Below are 21,273 nucleotides of genomic sequence, written 5' to 3' on the forward strand. Positions count from 1 at the left end.
GGAGGAGGCTCTCAGATGGCGCTAAGCTGTGGGGAGGGAAGACTGCTCTTCCTTCAGCTGGGAGGAGGGAAGGTTGGAACAGGAGATGCCATAGTCTGTATTGATGGATACTGCTCATTCAGGCAAGAGACAACAATTTCAGTTACCAATGGTGTGGCCAGGTTGGTGCTCTCGGGGAGGCAGCACAGAAGACTCCTGCCACCACCCACACTCGTCCCCAATTGGCTCAGTCATTTTGTGCAGGACACATCCCTCTCTGGGCCTCAGGTTCTTCATATGCCCCAAGAGGTGATGTGCCCACTCCTCCTACCTCGTAGGCCACTGTTAGGATGCAATAAGATCACGGCTCTAACACCCCTTTTATCAACCATAAATATAGGGAATCTTTATGAACGAGCACTTCTCTCTGACAGCAACACTGTAAACTGCTAGCAGCAACTTTGTTCCAGAAGAATCGGATATGGGAAAAGCCCTGCCTCTGCCCTCTGGCTGCCCCTGGTCCAATGGGGGAGAAAAGACACCTCTGCAACTAACTGATGAAGGCTATCAGAAGTGCTTCCAGAAATTGTGGGAGGGAGCGGGCTCAGGTAAACCTCCCGGAAGCACTGGTGTGGGCCTGGCAGGGGCTGTGGCCATGAGGGATGGGCAAGTGGGGAGGATTGGTGGTGGAGGGAAGAGCATGGGCAAGGCGGGCAATAGAGCAATGGGAGAGTGTTACCCAGGATGTTCTCCCATCTACCTCTGTTCCGAAGGGCACCAGAAAGAGCCCCAAACGCACCCATCCAAAAACTGAAGAGAAAGTTACAAAGAAGATGTGATATTGAAAGAGCCCCCGCCTCTTTCTATAAGGAGTGCCTCTGATATTAAACACTTGTCTGTTCATTGACTCAAGGAACACTTAAGCACAGGGCTATCCTGTGCCAGACCCACAAGGAGTCATCCAGCACAGTCCCCACCCTGAAGGAGCCGGCGGTCTAGCAGCGGAGCAGGCAAGTTACACAACGGTGAGTGGCTGGGACCATCCAGTGGGCAGGTGGTGCCCTGCAGGGGCCCAGAGGAAGGCACTGCCCTTCTCATGCACATAAGGAGCCTGGAGTCTCGTGGAAATTGCCCAGGGTCCAGCCAAACTCAAAGTGAAAGGGAGGTAAGGGCAGACAGACTGTGAGGGCCAAGAAGTGTCGAGAAAGTCCAAGAAGACTCTGTAGCCAACATTCGGGACCCTCTGCACTCTGACCCCAGCCCACCCCACATCAGCTCCCACAGCTCCATTCATGACCCCCACACCCTGTAAAGCTTCACCCCCCATCCTTCTCTCAGAGCTGCCACCAGGCTGTTCACTAGGTTAAACAAATTTTTGAAATTTTGAGCAAAGTATTATTAATTCTTCCTTTTTCCTCAGATTCCAACATGGCTCAGCATGATGTTATTACTGACTCTATCTTTATTTAAAATTTTGATATTTCATTCATCACAAAATTTTGAATTAATTGTGATTTTTTTAAAAGATAGTGTATTAAGATATTATTTATCCTGTTACTGAATTTTTTGGCATCCCCTGAAATTGTGCACCTGAGGCAAGTGCCTCGCTGGCCTCATCTGAATCCCAGCCCTGCTCCTCCTGTTTGCCCACCTCCTCTCCTGTCTCTGCTTCCTTTTACTCCATCTCCACCCATCAGATCTGCCCCTCCCCCATGCTACTCCTCCATGAAGCTCTCAGACTGTCCACCTAGAAGGGGTCCTCTCTCCTGTGGCACCGGGTGGTCACTCCCTCCTTGCACAAATTTAATGTTACCTTAGACACCTGACTAAACTCCCCCACTGCACACCCTAAAAGAGAATTCTTTTTTTTTTTTTTTTTTGAGGAAGATTAGCTCTGAACTAACTACTGCCAATCCTCCCCTTTTTTCTGAGGAAGATTGGCCCTGAGCTAACAACCGTGCCCATCTTCCTCTGCTTTATATGTGGGACGCCTACCACAGCATGGCTTTTTGCCAAGCGGTGCCATGTCCGCACCTGGGATCCGGGCCGGCAAACCCCGGGTTGCCGAGAAGCGGAACGTGTGCACTTGACCGCTACTTAACATGCGCCACCAGGCCAGCCGCGAAAATTCTATCTTATTGATCTCTGAATCTTAGCTAGAACTTGGCACAGTGTACAAACACAGGGAAAAACCTAGCTATTGTTTGGTGAACAAATGAATGGAGACCCCAGAAGAAAGCTAATCTCTTCTAGAAACAAACACCAGAGGTCTTTTCCCAGACATGGACTCACCAAGCATCCCGGAGGATGGGGGGTTGGGCTGAATCTCCTCTGGGGAGATTTCTTGAATGATGTCCCACAGCTCCCAAGGCATCTGGGGCTTGAGGATGTAAAAGGGCTGATCAGGATGCAGCTTACGATAGCTCTTGTAGTTATCAAAGAAACTGTAGTCAGGATTCTTGTACCACTGAAAAAGAAGGAAACGGTCTCCTCAAGGAGAGAAGTGAGCCAGCACCACTGCTGCCCCCAGGCAGCCATCCTCGTCTGAAGACCTGGGGGTGGGGGAGGACCAAGGCAGGATCCTAAGGAGCAGCCTCTTCCTTGGAGCAGATTTCAGGCCTCTCTTCCATATCACAGCTCTCACTTGGTGGCAGAGGGGACCCAGCATGTAGCCTGTGCTCACAGGGAATTTTGGGCTTGATGTCCCTGGAACAGCTCAGGCTTCATGATCATAGAGTGCGGGAATGGTGTCAGAGCTGAAAGGCGCCCCTGCACCATCTAACCCCACCTGTCACTTTTCAAGGGGTGAGAACTGGGGCACGGCTGTGGGCTCAGAGTACTTAGCCTGATCCGGACAAATTTCAGTTCTAAGTGGGGTCAGGGAAAACTATGGAAACTGAGGTAGTGAGGGTGCGAGGGATCACCAGAGCCTGTCAGCTATCGGTGTGTCCAACTTAATAATTAAGTGTCCCAAGAACAGTTCTCTCTGTCCTTCCTCCCTAAAGCCATTCTCCGGTGGTCACTGCAGCCCATATCAGGGAGAGGCCAAGTGACATGCATGACAAACAGTGAGAGGGCCATTCCAGAGAGGCTGGGGATCCAGCAGACCCGAGACTCCTTCCCTGAAAGAGCAGCTAGTGCAGACCTGGCCCTCTGCTCAGTAAATCAAGTCCTGGGACAGGGGACTCGCCCTCTCCACATTCCAGTTTCCTCATCTGTAAAATGGGAACAACCATGCTTCTATCTACTTCCTCATGGTATGACTGAAATGAGAAGAATTCTGGAAACTGGAAGTGTGGGCCAAGTGTGGTAATATTATTTATAGGAATAGTAGTCACCACTGTCTATTCCTGCTGATGCTCATCAGGAATAATTGTATTAAATGAACACAGTCCATCCCAGATGGTGAGAAATCCAGCCACTATTACTCCTGAAACATACCACAATTAGGAGACAATGCACAGCAGTGTGGGGTGGGGCATGGAGGGCACTGGTATAGGACAGGAACACTTCTGTACTGATAGTCCAGACAAAGTGGGTGCTCTAAAACTGAAATAGCCAGTCCTCAGGGATGGCCCAGGTCAGCCAGGACTTTAAAACCCAGGAACTCAGGAAAACCTGTAGGCAAACAGGAAACTCAATCCCTTTTTCCCCACAGACACCCACTTACCTTTGGGATATCTGAATGGTAAACAGATGGGTCCCACACAATTAGGATGCCTTCATTGTACAAACTGTCTTTGAGGAAGCGCCCTTCTGTGGTGACCAACTGCAGGGAGAAACAGACAAGCTGTCACTTGGACATTTCCATGTAAACACTGGCTTGTGGTAATAACTGATACATCATAGGTACCACCCAAGGCCCCAGAGGCCCACAAGGCTTCTGAGTTTGGGGGCCGCCCTTAACCTCAGTGAGAAGGTGGCAAAGATGCCAGCCAGAACTGTGTGGACCTGAAAGGCCATTCTGTCACAATCGATCAGTCATAGAGCAGAAGGAGTTCTACCCAGACTTTGAGATTAGTGGGCCGAGGGTACAGTGAAAATGGCTCCGCATCTAGTTTCTTGTAGTCACACCATGTGGGGGGGTCAGGAGTGTGAGGTTTAAAGTCAGAATCTCATATAACGAAAAGGATCTCTGGAAATCCCTTCAATCACCTACGAAGTCCGGTATGCAGTATTTACACGCCATGATGGAGACAGACATGCGACCTCTCATGAGTCCAACACAGCCAGTGGTTTCTGCAGCATTGGAACAGGTGGCTGTGTCTGTGGTTGAGCACCATATAAAGCAGTCGGTTTGCATGGAGAGGCCGTGGTATACACAAAAACATGCATCTTTAAACACAAGGCCCTCATCAGGCTGGGGAGATGCTCACATGTGACCTGCTGGGGAACCAGCCACAGCTCCTCTCCTCCCCGCAGTCCTGGCTGCCAGGCTGGCCTGCCCATACTCATTTATTATGATTTCTACATACTCATGAGAGAGAACTGAGATTTTTTAAAATATCTCCTCTTGCCACAGCCCCTCTTCAGCAATTTTCTCAGTATACGAAGCAGGAGGCCAGTGGCAGCAACTTCTGGCACCCTGAGACTTTCCCAGGATCTGTGGCTTCACTGTGCTCAGAAATCCCAAGAGAGATCAAAGTTTTCTCCTTTACAATAAAGGAGAACAATAATAACAACAGATGTCATTTATTGATGTTGACTATAACCCAGCTGCTCTCGTATATTATCTCAGTTCATCTTCACAACAGCCCTAGGAGGTAGATATTAATATGTCCATTTTATAAACAAGGATATAGATTCAGAGATGCCAAGTAACTTGCTCAAGCCATATGCCTAGTAAGTCGGGAAGTCTGAATTGGAGCCCTTTTGCCTGGCTCCAGAGTCCACACTTCTAATCTACACACTGCACTGCCTCACACAAAGAGGGTAAGGTGGGACACCCACGGCTCTTGGGAGAAAGATGTCAAAGAAAGCACTGGATGAGGCATATGGAAGTGTCATGAGAATTTTGCTTCTTGTCTGAGTTGTAGCATGTCACAGCTGGAAGATCCTCAAGGGACTGAATCCAAATACATTATTTTCAGATGGGTAAACTGAGGTCCAGAGAGAAGACAGACTTGTCTATGGCTTCAAGGTTGAGTTTGAGGCAGAGCCAGGACCAGAGTCCACAGATCAGCTCCTACCAGAATGTTCTTTCTGTTCCCACAGGGCTGCATTCAAATTCATTAAATGAGAAGTTTCAATAAGCCAGCCCACTATCAGGATCTGGGCCATCCTCAGTTCTCACCGTACACAGTGGGGAAATGGTCATTCACTGGAGCTACTTGAGGCTATAAAGAAGAATCCATGAAACTGGGAAGAGGGGAAGATAAATGCTGGTTTTACCCAGAGAGGAGGAACACAAAGTGGCTGCAGCTGGGATCTGGTGGGGTAATGGGAAAGACAGCAAAGCACACCTCAACCTTAAATGGACTTGGCTCTGAACTCACCACGGTAATTCCAGTGGCCCTTTATGTGAGATTCAAAGATTTCCTCAAAAAAAAAAGAATGCCTCAAAACTGCTCGGGGAATTGGGGCCTGCTCTGCATCCACCTCACTCTGTGGTCTCAGGTGGGTCACTTCCCCTCTCCAGGCCTCAGGTGCCTTATTCACAGGACATCACCAGCAGGCGACTAGCCATGCCTGGACAACATCTCAGTCTGCCATTCTTCCAACTGCAGCAGAAGGGACCTGGGAGAGAATAAAGCTCTTCTCAAATGCTCCTGTATTCATGACCTTGTGCCGAGTCCGACCTGAGTTCAGCGATCCCAGGGGCCTCATGATGAAGAGCGTTAAGTCATTGCCAGAGCAACAGAGCCCTGAGGAACACCTGCCAGGAAAAGGCTACCCCAGGGAAATGGAATGTTACTGTTTTAGAAACCTGTTTAAAGTAACCTTTCCAGTCATAAAGTAAGAAATGCTCACTGCATAAACTTGGAAAATGTAAGGAAAGAATACACACATCTATATATAGTAAAAAAAAAAAAAAGAAAATAATAACCATAATTGCATTCTTCAGTTATTACACTGTGAATTTGTTGATCTTTTTTCTTCCCAAATCTCTTTTCCCTCTGGTATGGACTGAATTGTGTCCCCCGCCCAAATTCATATGTTGAGACCCTAACCCCTCAATGTGATTATATTGGGGATAGGACCTTCAGGGAAGTAATTAAGGTTAAATGAGGCCATAAAAATGGGACCCTAATCTGGTAAGACTCATGTCCTTATAAGAAAAGGAAGAGACACCAGAGATCTCTCTCTCTCTCCACATGTGCACAGAGGAAAGGCCATGTGAAGACACAGAGAGGCAGCCATCCACAAGCCAGGAAGAGAGCCCTTATAAGAAACCAACCTTGATTTTAGATCTTTGATCTTAGACTTCTGGCCTCCAGAACCGTGAGAAAATATATCTCTGTTGTTTAAGCCACCCCATCTCTGATGTTTTGTTATGGCAGGCCTAGGAAACTAGTACACCCTCTGTGTGTGTGTGTGTGTAGACACTGACATATCTTAACTATAGAGTCAAGACTTAGTGGTTTTGTTAAACTCACAGAACAATCCAGGACAACGTCTTCTCATTTATTCCTCACAATATTTCCAAGCCCCAGACAGGGCATGAAAATGAAGCTCCAAGAAATTAGGTAATTGGCCAAAGATCACACAACTAAGGAAGGGATGGAGCTGGGATGCAAATCAAGGTCTGTCTAATGTTTTCCCACTAGACAATATTGATTCATAATCCCCTACATTTGTGTAAGAAACAAAGGGAATTAAGAAAACATATATACATCTATTCATCTTTACAGACAGAAACATAGAAGAATAAGTCAGTAAACAATAAAGCTGGCTATCTACAAAAGGGGATGGTGGAACAGAGTGGAAGGAATTTAGGAGTGAGTAATACTTCTCAAGTATACCTTTTTGGATGTTTTGAGTTTTGGAAGCATAATAATATTCTGTATATTTTAAAAAGAGAAAGGGAAAGAAAAACCTAAAACTGAAACAAAATAATTATAATTGAATTTCAAATGAATTCAATAATCTCAGTAAAGAGAAACCAAAGGACTAATCCAGGTAATTTAGGTACACATTATTTGACTTTATAAGCTCCATCTTGGGTTGGACAGGAGAACTGCCAAAAAAATCCTGAACTCTCTTCAGTAGGTTTGTTTCATGTAGCGATATGCAAAGCAATTTTCAAATTATTTTAGATGTACTACAGATTTGGGCAAATAAATGTACTGATGTTTTTAGAAGCAGGATTCTCACCGTGAAAGAAGAGGAATACAAATGGGCAAGTCAAGGAAGACGTCTATGTGGATAGACTGAATTTGAAGGTATCAGTTTGAGTCTACCACTTCTAGAATTGGGATATTTGCATGTCTATGTAGATGTGTACAGACATACACACAGGTATATGTATTTGTATGTGTAAACAAATGAATACATGTGTTCATGTATTGTGTATGTATAGGTGGATGTGTGTGTGTGTACATGCATATATATCCTAGCTCTACCTGCTGAAAGAAACTAAGACACCTCAACAGGCATGAACACACCTAGTGCCCAGATCATGGTTTCTAATGCCATTTTTTAGTCCTTGGAACAAATGATGTATCCTAGAGCTAGGGTAGGAGGGTATGAGGAAATAAAACTTCCCTGGATCTCTCAGTGCCCTGCAAAAGGCCCTAGACTCCTGAGATGCTTCAGAGATCATGAGAATACAGTCTGTAGCTATTTGTCTAGTTAACTCCTCTGCTCTGAGTCAAACATAATAAAACTTTTCAAATCTTCCCAAGAAGCCAATGATTATAGCCCAGACTACTGTATCTCTAGTTTAATAGGGAGATATTCCAGGAGGCCAGGAAGACTGGAGCAGGAGGAAAGAGGCCCAGAACTTAGACACATCTCTAGGTGAGTTTATTTATATACCAAAGGGCTGGAGTAAGAAGGGACCTTTTCAGGAAGGGAAGAGGACAGCTTACCTCCTGCCTTTCCTAAGCAGTGGGGAGGAGTCACTTATTTCTTGTCCATTGCCTATGGGGTATCTGGCTACTCATGGAGGGTAACTGACCTGGCTCTCACTGCACTGCCTCAGGAGTCAGGACTTGAGTAAACAGGGACTAATGCATTCGTTATTTACTGTAGGGTATTTAAATAAGAAATCTGTCTCTGATCCGGAATACTTTGTGTGTACATTCAGAATTAAATCAATAAAGATGAAAAGTAAAAAGCCCAACAAATAGGTACAAAATGAACTGGAACATCTTGTTATGCCAGAAAGTCTAGGTGCTAAAAAAGAACAAACAATGAGGGCACGCATGCTATGGGGAAACAAAAGCCAGCTTGAACGATCTCCCACTGGCCAACTCTGGGACAATTTGAACACCAAAGTAATTCAGAACAGTAATGAATAATAAACCATTGGAAAAATAGGAATCCATGAGTTCTTACCAATAAGAAATAAAGAAATGGAGGGAAGCAGGAAGGAAGAAAGAGAGGAAGGAGGGAGGGAAGAAATAAATGGAGGAGGAGAAGGGAGGGCTCTTGCTTATAGGAGAATTCTGAGTGCCAACTGGATGATGCAGAGGAGGGAAAGCTGGCATTAAAAGACTATCATTTTGCAACCATCATAGTAAAGATGGTTCAGGCAAAAGTGATCAATGAATGTTAAACATAGGAGGAAATTTTGATGAGGAGAAGAATAATGGCACAGTATTCAAGTGTTCACCCAGAGACCACAGGGGAAAAATAGTAATCATACAGTGGAGAAATCGGATAACAGCCCCTATAGGTGAGGAAAATTAAAATCAGCTGAGGGGCAGATGGACAGTGGCTGCCTCCTGATGTGATGCCCTTAGGAAGACACAGCATCATTTATGTAGTTTTGCAGCCAAAAATGCATAAACTGAATTTAATATTAAGCAAGCATCAGACAAACCCCAAATATTTTTTTTTTTAAAGAAGAACTTTATTCTTCAAAAATGTCAGTGCCTTGGGGCTGGCCCCGTGGCCGAGTGGTTAAGTTCGCGCGCTCCGCTGCAGGCGTCCCAGTGTTTCATTGGTTCGAATCCTGGGCGCGGACATGGCACTGCTCGTCAGACCACGCTGAGGCAGCGTCCCACATACCACAACTAGAAGAACCCACAACGAGAAATATACAACATGTACTGGGGGGCTTTGGGGAGAAAAAGGAAAAAATAAAATCTTTAAAAAAAAAAAAAAAATGTCAGTGCCTTAAAAGACAAAGGCTATGGAAATATTCCAGGTTAGAGACTAAAGAGGCATAAAAACTAAATGTGATACCTGCTGCTGAACTGGATTTTCTGTTAGGATTAAAAAAAAAAAAAAAAAGCCATAAAAAACAGATCAATTAAAACTAGAAAGCAGACAGATTAAACTACTGTATCAAAGTAAATGTATGAAATTGATAACTTTACTTTGGCTATATAAGAAACAATATTCTTAGGAAATACACACTCAAGTATTACTTAGTTCAGGCTGCTATAACAAAATACCACAGACTGGGTGGCTTAAACAACAGACATTTATTCCTCACAGTTCTAGAGGCTGGAAGTCCAAGACCAATGTACCAACAGATTCGGTTCCCCAGTGAGGGCTCACTTCCCAGCTTGCATATGGCTGCCTTCTCCCTATGTCCGCACTGGTGGAAAAAGAGAAGGCTCTGGTCTCTCTCCACCCTTCCTCTTCTTATGAGGATCCTAATCCCTTCATCATGGGGACCCCGCCCTCAAAAACCTCATCTAAACCTAACTATTTCCCAAAGGCCCCACCTCCAAGTACCATCACACTGGAGATTAGGGCTTCAGCGTATCAAGTTAGGGGGATGTAAACTGCCTTTGTTGAGGGGACGGGAGTCTCTTCTCTTCAACTCAGCTGAAGCTGGTCCAGAGAGGAAAACATTGCATTATTCCGCTCTTCCCCTCTACCAGCTCTTGCGGGAGCTTATTTGCTTGGCTGAATGGAATCTGGGCAGCTGGCTGCACACCAGAGGGGCAGGCCACCCAAGGGAAAAAAGACTGACAGCAGCTCCGACATGTTAAAAATCACTTAGACCCAGAGCTTTGGAATAAGAAGGCCAGCTGAGTCCAATATCGAGTCACAGCTCCTTCTCTGGCTCTGGAAAACATCAGTGACCTAAATTGTGTCTGCTGGCCAAAATCAAGAAGTCCCGGATCTCAGGATATCCATGGTGTCTAAATTTCAGCCACCAGTCATGATGCTGAAATCCTGCATGGAAAGGGTTTCATCAAAATCACCCAGCTCACCTTAGCAATTTTTAGATCTGCTGTTAATGGAAAGTGCCCCCATCCATCTAGACACCTGTCTGTCAGCATCTTGAGAAAAAAATTGGAGCTTAAAGAAAGCATAGGGGATTTTAAATGCTACTGGCAAACAAACTGAGATCCAAATCTCACCTTACTTTCTGCACCACCCTGAGCAACTCACTTAAACTCTGAGCTTAAGTGTCTTCACATAAAGTTATAGTTGATGATGACAGCTCATAGCGTTGTCATATAGATCAAATGAGATAAGAAATGTAAGGCCTTAAGAGAGTAGAAGTATTTAATCAGTGACACCAGCCATTATCTCAGGATAAGCCCCGCTAAGTAATCTGGGAAAATCCTGCTTGAAGTCCAGTCAGCACATTCTGTCACTATGCACAGGACGTAGATTTTCTCTCCCCAGCCTGTACAAGAGCTTCTAAGGAAGCTACCGGGCCTTCTTGGCCCATTGTCTCCTCCCTCAGGCCCCCTGAACACAGGAGAAACTCAGCTGACTATCACGAAACTTTCTGACACTCAGAGTCAGAATTAAAGACTCATATTTAGCTATATGGTTTTCCTGTTGAATCTCATAACAACACCTGGCACATGCACGCCCAAATAGATCTGCTGAGCTGAAACTTCACGGTGTGACACAGTTCCTATAAAAAGCCATCTTCTCAATAAGAAAACCCCCTTTTTTATTTTTATGGCTTTGTCACAGCTGTCCTGTGGCACGTGTCGAGGGGAGCTGAACAAACACGAGCCCAGCTACCCTCACAAGACAGCAGCAGTCAGGAGGAGCTCTCCATCTAGGAAGAGAATGAGCTGCAAAAGGCAGATTTCTAGCAAAGCCTCAGCAACTATTCCCTCAGAGACTGCTGGGTGCCAGGTGGGGACTCAGTTTGCTCATCCACAGAAACAGACACAAAATAGCAGATAACCGACCAGGACAAAAGATAGAGAAGATGGACTGCCAGCTTCCTAGGATATCAAGATGCAAAAGGGCAATGATGGAACAAACGGTGTCAGTCACAGCTCAGTATCACAAGCAGCATTGTCATGGAGCTGCCCACAATCAGAGTGGTCAAGGAACAGCCCAGATGTGTAGTGCCACTTATGGAAAGAGAGGAAGGAGGGTCAGTGTGCTCGAGGAGGACTGGAAAAGGCTCTCTTGAGAGTAGATAGTGTACCCCGGGAAGTGGGCCACCCTCCTTTCAGCCCTGGCAGAGGGAGCACAGGAATCTGGAAGTGGAGGGAAAAATGTTGTGCTTCAGTGGAAAACTATGCATTGCCTACAGCACTTCCTTTCTCTTTATCAGATTGTGATTCTATGGGGGCTGTTCTACGACTCTGTAAATTATAGCTGACTGCAGACCGGCTTACTCAATCTGACCCAGCAGAGTTTCGATTGACTACCCTCCTCCTCCCGCCCACCTCACGGAAAAACCAGTTTCATTCCTTTATTCAAAATTTGTGCTATTTTGACTTTTCCTCTGAACAGGTTATAACATCTGCCTGCTTCACTCATATGAATAAAATAGACTCTTTAACACGTGTTCATTTTTATATCTGTATGAGAGTCATGATCTTACTTTTTTCTGAAAATTATCCTTTAACAGAAGTCTTACCTCCCTTCTGCTAGGCACCTCCCCACTGGCCCCAAGCCAGGTGGCCATCCCTGCAGGGAGACAAGTGGTCCATTTGCCTGAGCTCTGGGAAAGCACAGTGATTCCCCAACAGACAGAGGCAGGCCTTCAAGCATCAGTGACCATCGCCACCACTTACAGAGCCGTTGCTGCCTACCAGGCTCTGGGCGAAATGTTCCACACTTAGTAATCTCACTTGCTCCTACAAAGGCCCTGCATGGTAACTTTTCTTATTCCTCTTTTACAAATATGAGAATTGAGGCTCAGAAAGATAAAGCAACTTAAGTCACTCATGTAGGAAGTGCTCATGGAGGAATTTGATCAAAATCTGTCTATTCATTCCCAGGCAACCTTACCTTGGTTTTAAATAAAGTTCCAGAATCTTTGCAGGATTGGGATGTACTTCCTCACTAAACACCACAAAGAGACGCCCAAGGAGGGAGTGGCCTCCCCAATCCAAGACAATTTTCAGGGCTCCTCCATGCTCCCTTCTTTATTGCTGCTGCCTACTGCTCTGCTGATCACAGCATCCCCTGATCAAACGGAGCTTGATTTCTCTCAATTCATGCTCTCCAACCTCCAAGTGGCCAGCGTGGCTGGGAAATCCTACTCCATTCCTCTGGTTTACTCCGTCCTCCACTCTCCTCAATGACAGTTTCAAACCATCTTTGCCTAAACCTCTCTCCCTCTCGACCTCCCTCCAACACAGCCTTGCATCCTACTTTGCAGAGAAAACAGAAGCACTACTAACTGCCTCCAGCTACACCCCTCCCGTCCTTCTTCTTTCTGACTCCCTCCTGCTGAGGTTAAACCTCAGCTGGGCTTTGGATCACCCCACCCCCATCACTTACTTATTATTTCCTCTTTTTCCTATATTGAGTTTCTCCCTCTATCAACTGATTTCTCCTCATTGACTTAAAAAAAATTTTATTGTGATAAAATATACATAACATAAAATTGACCATTTTCACCATTTTTAAGTGTATGGCTCAGCGGCATTAAGTACATTCACGCTGTTGTACAACCATCACCACCATCCATCTCCAGAACTTTTTCATCTTCCCCAGCTGAAACCCTATATTCATTAAACAATAATTCTTCCCTTCTCCCAGCTCCTGGCAACCACCATTCTACTTTCTGTCTCTATGAGTTTGACTACTCTAGGGACCTTATAGAAGTGGAATCATACACTATTTGCCCTTTTCTGACTGTCTTCCCATTGACTTTTAAACACACTCAATTCTTTCCAATCTAAAAAATGAAAAGAACAAAAACTGGCCCTGGAACCCTCAAGTCTTTATAGTTATTACCCGATTTCTCTCCTGCCCTTCAGAGCCAGACGTCTTGAAAGAACCATCCACAACTGCGTTCCCTACTCACTCCTCCATTCACTCCAGTCTGGCTTCTCCCAGACAGCTGTTGCCAAGGTCACCAGTGGCCTCCATTTTGTTAATGAGACCATGCTTTTCAGTCTTCATCTCAAATGGCCTCTTAGCAGAATCTGACAGTGCCGACTGCTCCCTCTTTCTCTCTGTTTTGGTTACCCAAAGCTCCTGCGTTGGTCTTCTCTCCTCTCTACACACTCTCTCTCTAGTGTTCTCATTCAGTCCCAGTGTTTCATTGTCATGTGGATATACACAATTCATAAATCCTCATCTCCAGCCCAGACCTTTCCACTCAGCTCCAGCCCCACTGGTACAACTGCCTCCTTGACATCTCTTCCTAGATGTCTAAAAGGCACTCAGATCCACCACATCCAGAACCATGTTTTTTATCTCTTCCCTGCCCTCTAACCTTAGGCCTCACAATGCAAAACATCTCCAAGTACTTCCAACCTCAGTGACTTCTGGTTGGCCAGTTACAGAGAAATCCAGCTGCACCTTTGGCCCCTCTCCCTTCACTTTTCACATCTAATCCAACATAAAGCCATTGACCGCACATACCAATTAGCTCCCAAATCCATTTCTCACGTTCACCTTCATTTCCACGCTGGTGCAACCACCAGCATTTCTAGTCCAGACTACTGCAAAGACTCCTAACTGTGTGTCTCCTCCACTATGTGCCTCTAATCAGACAGAAGCCAGGAGGTTTACAAAATGCAACTCCGGTCACGCCACAAAGAAGAAAACTTAACCAGCCCCATGACTTGTTCCTTCTTACCTTCAGCCTCATCTCTCACCATGACCCCCATACATACACTCACCTCTTCCTTGGTCCTTGTGCTCCCCTGCTCCCTTCCACACGTGGCCTTACCTACGCTATTGCCTCTTCTTAAAAAGCTTTATGCCATTCTTCTCATCCTCTACTCCTACTCCTCCTACGCAGCTAAGTATCACCTCCTTGCTTTTGCCGACTTCCTTGACTAGGGAGAATTTCCCTTTTATGGGCTCTGGTAGCAACTTGACCCTCTCCTTTGAGTTCTCTGTCACAACTTCATATTTCCTTGTGTGACTATTGATGGTACCAGTAGGCAACACGAGAACAGGGGCTGAGTCCATTGGTAGCCTCCACACGCAGCTCAGTGTTTGCACACATAGATATAAAAGTAGCCAACATAAGTGCCAGGTACTAAGTGCTTTGCGTAGATTTTCTCACTGATTCCTCACAACAGTGCTGTGAGGTAGGTACTATTATTCTCCCTTCTCTACAGACAAGCAAATTGAGGTATAAGTAACAGATGCACGATCATTTAGCTAATAAGGAACAGAGCTGGGTTTCAACCCTAGGCAGGCTAACCACCAAGTCTACGTACCGACTACTATGCTCTCCTCAGTACTGTCCATATTTGTGGAAGGAAGGAAGGAAGGGTAAATAAACCTCTCTCCAGGATATTTAGGGACCATGTTACACAGAAGTAGAGGTTAAGCATTCATATCCCCTCAAGTGCCCGCCAGCTCCAGGATTTGTGTGACTGGGGCATGAGAAGGGAAAGGAGAAAGAAGAGAAAGTTTGTCCCAACTCCTCTGCCTGATTTTCTAGCTTCTCCAGAGTCTGAGCAGCTAGAGGGTCCAGCTTCATCTCCTTTTAGAGGGCAATAAGAATCCACGCCCCTACTCCCACACCAGCCCGGCCTGCTTGAATGTCTCCCTCATTTCCTATGCATCTCTGTCCTGCTTTGATCCAGCTCTGATCCCACTTTCTAGAATGCCTCCCTACTACTATTTCTCCAAACCCTGCCCATCTTTCAAAGTCCAGCTCAAGTACCACTTGCTCCAGAGAGTCCCTCACTGACTAATCTATTTCTTTTAACCTTCCCTCATAATTTATAATAAAAGTAACATAAAAACACAAAATATAAGGTTGAACAATAAACAGATATTGGAAGCACCTAGAGGCTACTGGAGGATATTACAGTGACAGAAAGTGACTTTCTAATAATAATAATAGTATTAGAAGAAGAATAGAAAACAAGATGGTGGCCGCTTACAAAAAAATTAAGTTCCTCAATCCCTGTCCTTGTCATAAAAAGGTTCCCATGACTGTGGGCCTCAAGTGGAAAGTAGTCCATGCAGGAAGCAGCTTCTGCCCAGCCAGTAAGTTCCTGAAGGTCAGGCGGGGCAGAGATCACTGTCTGAGAGAAACAGAGACATGGAGGCCTGGCAGAGAAGAGGAGAAATGTGTATTCTCCTGGGACAGTGCGGGAAGGGCACCTACGATCCCCCTCCAGGATTCACTCCATGCCCAGGAACCCTGGGGAGGTGTAGAGACATAACAACAGCCAAGGCTCACACCTTTACTCAGAAAAGACAAACATCAGTGGTTGTGAGTGAGGTGAAGGGGTTTGCAGTCCTCTCGTGCTATTTTTGATATATGGCTAATCCATTTTTTTTCCACTAATTAAATCTACGAACAGAACTTTGTGGCAGGAGTATTTCTCAAGTTTCTGTTAGTATTGAGAAATCAGCATACGCTGCCTGGAAATTCTTCAGGAGACTATCTAGGGGAATTCATGAGGTCACACACGAATTCTAATGCCACATTACACAAAATCATAATGATGATGATGTCTTATAATACTTGTATAACATTGTACAGCTTATAAAGCACTCCCACATGTATTGCTTCATTTGCTTTTCATAACACTCCTCACTCCCCCCTGGATATTCTCTGTTCTGTTGTCCCTCATGCAACACTCTGAATATGACCTGGCAGCTACAGGGACAGCAGAATTCTGCTTTCTCCGGACACTGGGCACCTCTAGTGCAGACCAACCCCACCAGGGCTTTCTTGTGGACACATCAGCAGTTGTATCATGGAATCACGGTCTTCTCCTTCCTCAGTGAGGAATCCGAGACTCAGGAAGGTCAGGGGACTGAATTACGCCAGCAGCTTTGATGTGCTCCTAGTAGCAACATTCTACTTTAGAGCCCCCAGTGTGGCCCTTCTCTCCACATCTGAACAGAAGAAATTTTACCTGAGAGTTCATCAGGCGAATGGTGGTTTTCGTGCCCACGTCTTGTTGGAAGCTGGCTGTGGGTGCCCCATTAAACCTCATGACCGCATCATGATCATCTATAAACCACAAGGAAACAGAAAAGAGGTGATGAGCACCAGCAATATCCAGAAAGAGAGAAGGTCTGGAGGAGGAAGGGGAGGGGCAAGAGAATAATGCTTCCTAACCTTTATGCCATCATGGTACACAGGGGAAAATGATCATATTTGAATGCTACAACCAGGTAAGGCTCCTAGACAGAGATGACCACCTGTCTGCCCAGCCACTGCAAGGGCTAATGAGGTCAATATCATGGCATTCCAGAAATCCATTCAGTGACATCGTGTGCCTGGGCACTGCATAAAAGTGAACAGGGCCAGTGGAATTGCTATTCTGGTTACCAAAGGAGCAAACCAAATATTCTCTTGGTATCACCAGCAGGGCACATTTCTATCCCTGTTAGAAAAATGAAGACACCACCATAAGCTCGATCTAACCCACAAGTGCAAAGTACCCTGTAGCACTCTGTGGCCACTCTGCAATTTTTCCCATGAGACCTTTGCTTCTTGCTTTTGCCTCAACTCAGAATGCTCTTCTCCTTTCCTCTAGGAGAGCAAGTAAGGAAGAATATCAAGAGATTTTTAAACTGACAAGGAATTCATCATACCAAATTTTATTAAAAAGCTACAATCACTATGAAGCGCGAGAGCAGAGGGGCTAAGTGTGGGGGCCTTTGAGTCAAAGGACCTGGTTTCAAGTCCCAGTTTGCTATTAACCAGCTGTGTAACCTCTTTGAGCCTCAACACTTAGCTTATCCAAAAAGGGGGAACAATCATGGTACCCACCTCACAGGATTGCTGCGGGATTAAAAGGGCAAGGCCTGCTAGGCAGACAGCGGGTGCACAATGAGCGTGCCTCCTATTGGTTATACTGTTTTACAATTATGCCATTGTTTGAAATGAAAATTCAAACACATCTGAGATACTTTACATGTATACATATCAAAAATCATTGAAAATGACTGAGCCCACCATTGACTAGTTTGCGGGGCTGCTGGAGACCATTTTGCAATAGACAAAAAAAGAGCCATAAAACTGATCTCACTTTGGTCTTCTAGCCCTACTCCTGAGGATATTTCTCCTTTTGGAGGGCAGTGGTAGTCACTTGTTATTTACACAAAAATACTGTTAGCAATACTATTTGTAAGAGCAAACACTTTGAAATCATGTGATACATTCAATAGCTGGGAAGAGGCTGGACAAATTCCAGATGTCCTGAAAAGGCTCTGGGCCTGGCATGCTGCCGATGCTCAGAGGCCTTCAACAAACGGCCTCTCCTTTCCCTTTCCTCCTTGTATTCTATGTTCCTGTTTTGTATTGTTGATGAATCGATGAGTGAATAAAAGAACAAATAAATGAATGCCTTAAAATGCCCGTTAGACTAATTGCCCAGAGGAAATACACTATAAAAGGCACAACATTTGAGGTCTAAGATACAATTTTTGTTACATCTCAGGATCAAAGTCCTTTCGTGGAAATACACATTTGAAATTATAACTGCAGTCTATAAAAAAATATTGTCTTAATTAATGTTTATTTAAATCACTCTAAGTTTTTATGGAGGCCATAGAAATGAAGATTAGAGTTCGAATTCATAGAAGTATCAGGTTCTGATTCAAACTTCAATGCAAGTCCCGCCAGGCAGACAATGATAACTCGACATGGAGAAGAGGATCAGCTAACACCTGGGATATTCTAAACATCACCATTACAGAGCAAAAGTAGGGAAGAAAGAAAGAAATGTAGTGCCATTATAGATGAACAAAAACCAATCACATTCAGTTTCTAGAAAACGAAGTCCAAAAGAAATGAAAAAAGAAAAAGCAAAAGTTGGAGTGGTCTGGTTATCTTGGCAGCGTTTATTAATAAGTGCTGCCTATTCAGCAAGGGACAAACTGTGACCTCACCACTTCTTTCTGCTCTAGAGAAGCCAATTTGGGTCTATGTTTCTTCTTTTGAGAGCCTGTGCTTAGTTTCAGGCCATTTTTCCTGGCAGTCATATGAAGGAAATAAAAAAGGAGACATATGACCTCACCTGCTCCAGTACCTTCCAGAGCCTGACAGAAGAGCAAGGCTTCCTGTGCTCTGCTTTCTTTATTCTGATTCATTTCACCATGGAAAACACATTCTCTCCAAATAAGGGAACGAAGGAGTCTTAAGCAAATCCACAGCTCTGTGTTGTACATGTGTTTACAAATATAGATAGATTTTCTATCGTTATAACCTACGAAGAATTTCAAGAGAAGCAAATTGATATATTCTAACCAGGGGACTTTTAATTTTTTGGGTCACCGACTCCTCAGAGAACCAACCCAAAGCCATGGGCTCTCTGGAAAAACGCGGACTGGTTTACACACTTACACATTATATGCATATTACACGCACACATTATACACATCTGATCCACAGATATTTTTGTATGTGATTTTAGGGATCCTTGAACCCCTGGACTTGGTCCACAGTCCCCAAGTTAAGAATTCCTGCTCTAATGAATTCTTTTGAAAAGAAAAGCTGAAAATTACCCAGATCGATGAGGCCAAAAAAGATAATTAGTCCCTAATTATTCAGTAAAATTACAAAATTTCAGGATCTGAAGATAAAGTAGAGATCTGTGCTTCAATCATTTTTAAATGTCAATTATAGTGTTTTGCTTATTGGTAGCAGCGGAACTCTCTTTTCTAATGAAATCTTACAGAACACCAATATCTAAGACAGATAAAAATAAAGCTATTCTAACTGATAAAGATGCTGGGAAGCTGGATCCCCATCCTTTCAGCTGGCCCTGTAGCACCTCTGACGCATGAAGGAAAGTTGAAAAACATTGATCCACTAGTCCACGGAGCCATCCTGGGTTCCCTTGGCTCCAGTCCTCTTCGTATGCCTAGCTACTCCAAATGAGCACTGGCTGTTCAGATAACAACCTTAATACACCAGAACCCACCTATTTCTTGGCCCAGTTGGGAGGACTTCAGAGATCCCGCTGATGAGACGACAGCACACTTGCCCCATGGCCCAGCCTTGGTCCTAATGTCCTCCATGGGCAGGTAACCCTCCCACTCAGAGGTGTTGAAGGGAAAATCTGTGGCCTCTACCATGGATACATTCACTTCGTCCCGGAGGCGGCAGCGTAGGACGTCTGCACTGAACTTGACACCCGGCCCTGGCCCCTTGTAGGACACTTTGTACTTATTCATGCTCAGATAATTTTTCCAGATCTTCTGCAGCCTGGGGATGAGGTTTTTGGAAGAGCTGTCCTTGTTCCACACCTGGAAAGAGCCCTCTGGTTTGGCCTTGGCTGGACTCCTGGGATTGCTGAGGCCCTGGGTGTTCCTGTGGGGGTCTTGGGTGCTGCTTGAAGATGCAAACTTGGAACCAGACCCAATGGCCCGTTTCTCTGGACTCCTCGGCATCTGTAATTCCTTGGTTTGCAATTTAAGGGATTCATAGTAACTTCCTTTCTTCTTTTCCTTCCACACACAGATGACCGCAAACAGGAGAAAGACCAGCACACAGAAGCTGAATTTTTTCTTCAAGCTGGAGTGAATCATAATGAAAGATGTTTTCAAGGAAGCCACTCTGTTCTGAGCGGAAAACGAGCCTAAAAAAAGTGAGACAAGGCAAAAAAACGATGTAAAGAAAATCTAAAAGTCGTGATTGGCAAAAGGTGGGGGGAGGAATGGATTTAGAGTGAGGAAACTTGAATTCCAGCCCTGGTCTACTTCCCACCAGGTCTGCAAACTTCAGCAAGTCTCAGACAAATTCACCCTCTGTTTGGGCTTTGAATGTCTTCAGAGAGCAGTCCTCAGACGCTCCCTTATTCCTCTCCGAGCCATGAACACTTGATGCATTCTCCACCATTTCTTTTTATACCCTGAATCTAAGTTTTGTGTTGTCTTGTCTAGCTCCCTGACTGCATGCTGAGCTTTTTGAGGTGAGGAACCACATCTTGCAACATCATTTGGTTCTTAGGGCCATATACTATCTGTTAAATGAAGATATGCATGCTTGAAAAACTAGAAGAATAGGAAGAGCAGGCTGGCTGGTCTAAATCACAAGAACCCAAACTCCCTAAAATCCTAAGGGGCCCAGCATCCTTTTAAAATTGCCAGAAAAAGACCTCTTGCCATACACAATGCCATAGATTTGTGTTGCATCTCTCTAAGGGCTGTGGTGCTGGACTCCTGTGTGAGAAGAAAACCAACGGTTAGCTTCACAACATCACATTTGGTTTTATGGAGTGCCTAGTAAGAATTCCATGAAGTGGCACGAAGGTGATTCACCTCATGGTAAAGATAAGAAATCTTGATAAGATAGCAGACATGTGACCAAGTAAGGAAATGGAAAAAAAAAGATGCATTAAGCACACAAGATGTTATTTCATTTAATTTCACCATAATCAGGGCCACTGTGAAGCACAACTCCAGTGAGCACCATGTTTATCATAGCCTAATATGAAGGGCATCTCCTGAGCTGCCCAAAGAGGCCCTGACCATCACTAGCCATGAAAGTGTTATAATCTCCACTTTATAGATTAGCAACCTGAGGCTCTGAGAGGTTAAGAGAAGTGCCTAGGATCACAAAGCCGAGTAAATGGTAGTGCTGAGGTTCAAATCCAAGTGTACTTGATTCCATAATCCATGTCCTTTTCATGCACAGAACTAGAAAGTTCTGGAAAATGGATTTCACTAAGGAAATAGAACCTGAATAGTCCCTTTAATATCTTGGTAAAGACCTACTTTGTTTTCTCAGAATTTATTGTGTAACTGAACAGAAGGTGGAAGTACTTTGAACTCAAACAATGTCTGTATCTTTTGGAAAACATT

At 44.8% G+C, this 21,273-nt stretch overlaps 1 protein-coding gene across 21 annotated transcripts in view; it reads right to left on the reverse strand.

Annotated features, from left to right (window-relative positions):
• Positions 1 to 21,273, reverse strand: part of ST6GAL1 (ST6 beta-galactoside alpha-2,6-sialyltransferase 1) — a 113,561-nt gene that overhangs the window by 3,349 nt on the left and 88,939 nt on the right. For 14 of the 21 annotated variants that reach the window (XM_070509249.1, XM_014843357.3, XM_070509250.1 and 11 more), the window contains 4 exons: positions 19,392 to 20,048; positions 16,374 to 16,471; positions 3,650 to 3,748; positions 2,272 to 2,446 (listed from right to left, as the gene is read on the reverse strand). In XM_070509249.1, coding sequence (XP_070365350.1) covers positions 2,272 to 2,446; positions 3,650 to 3,748; positions 16,374 to 16,471; positions 19,392 to 19,998 — 979 coding nt within the window. In that variant the 5' untranslated portion in view covers positions 19,999 to 20,048. Of the gene's footprint in view, positions 1 to 2,271; positions 2,447 to 3,649; positions 3,749 to 16,373; positions 16,472 to 18,485; positions 18,675 to 19,391; positions 20,049 to 21,273 lie in introns of all 21 variants that reach the window. The other 7 variants (XM_070509244.1, XM_070509245.1, XM_070509246.1 and 4 more) reach the window with 2 other exon arrangements.

Source organism: Equus asinus, chromosome 5, assembly GCF_041296235.1.
Source record: "Equus asinus isolate D_3611 breed Donkey chromosome 5, EquAss-T2T_v2, whole genome shotgun sequence".
In the NCBI taxonomy this organism is placed as follows: domain Eukaryota; kingdom Metazoa; phylum Chordata; class Mammalia; order Perissodactyla; family Equidae; genus Equus; species Equus asinus.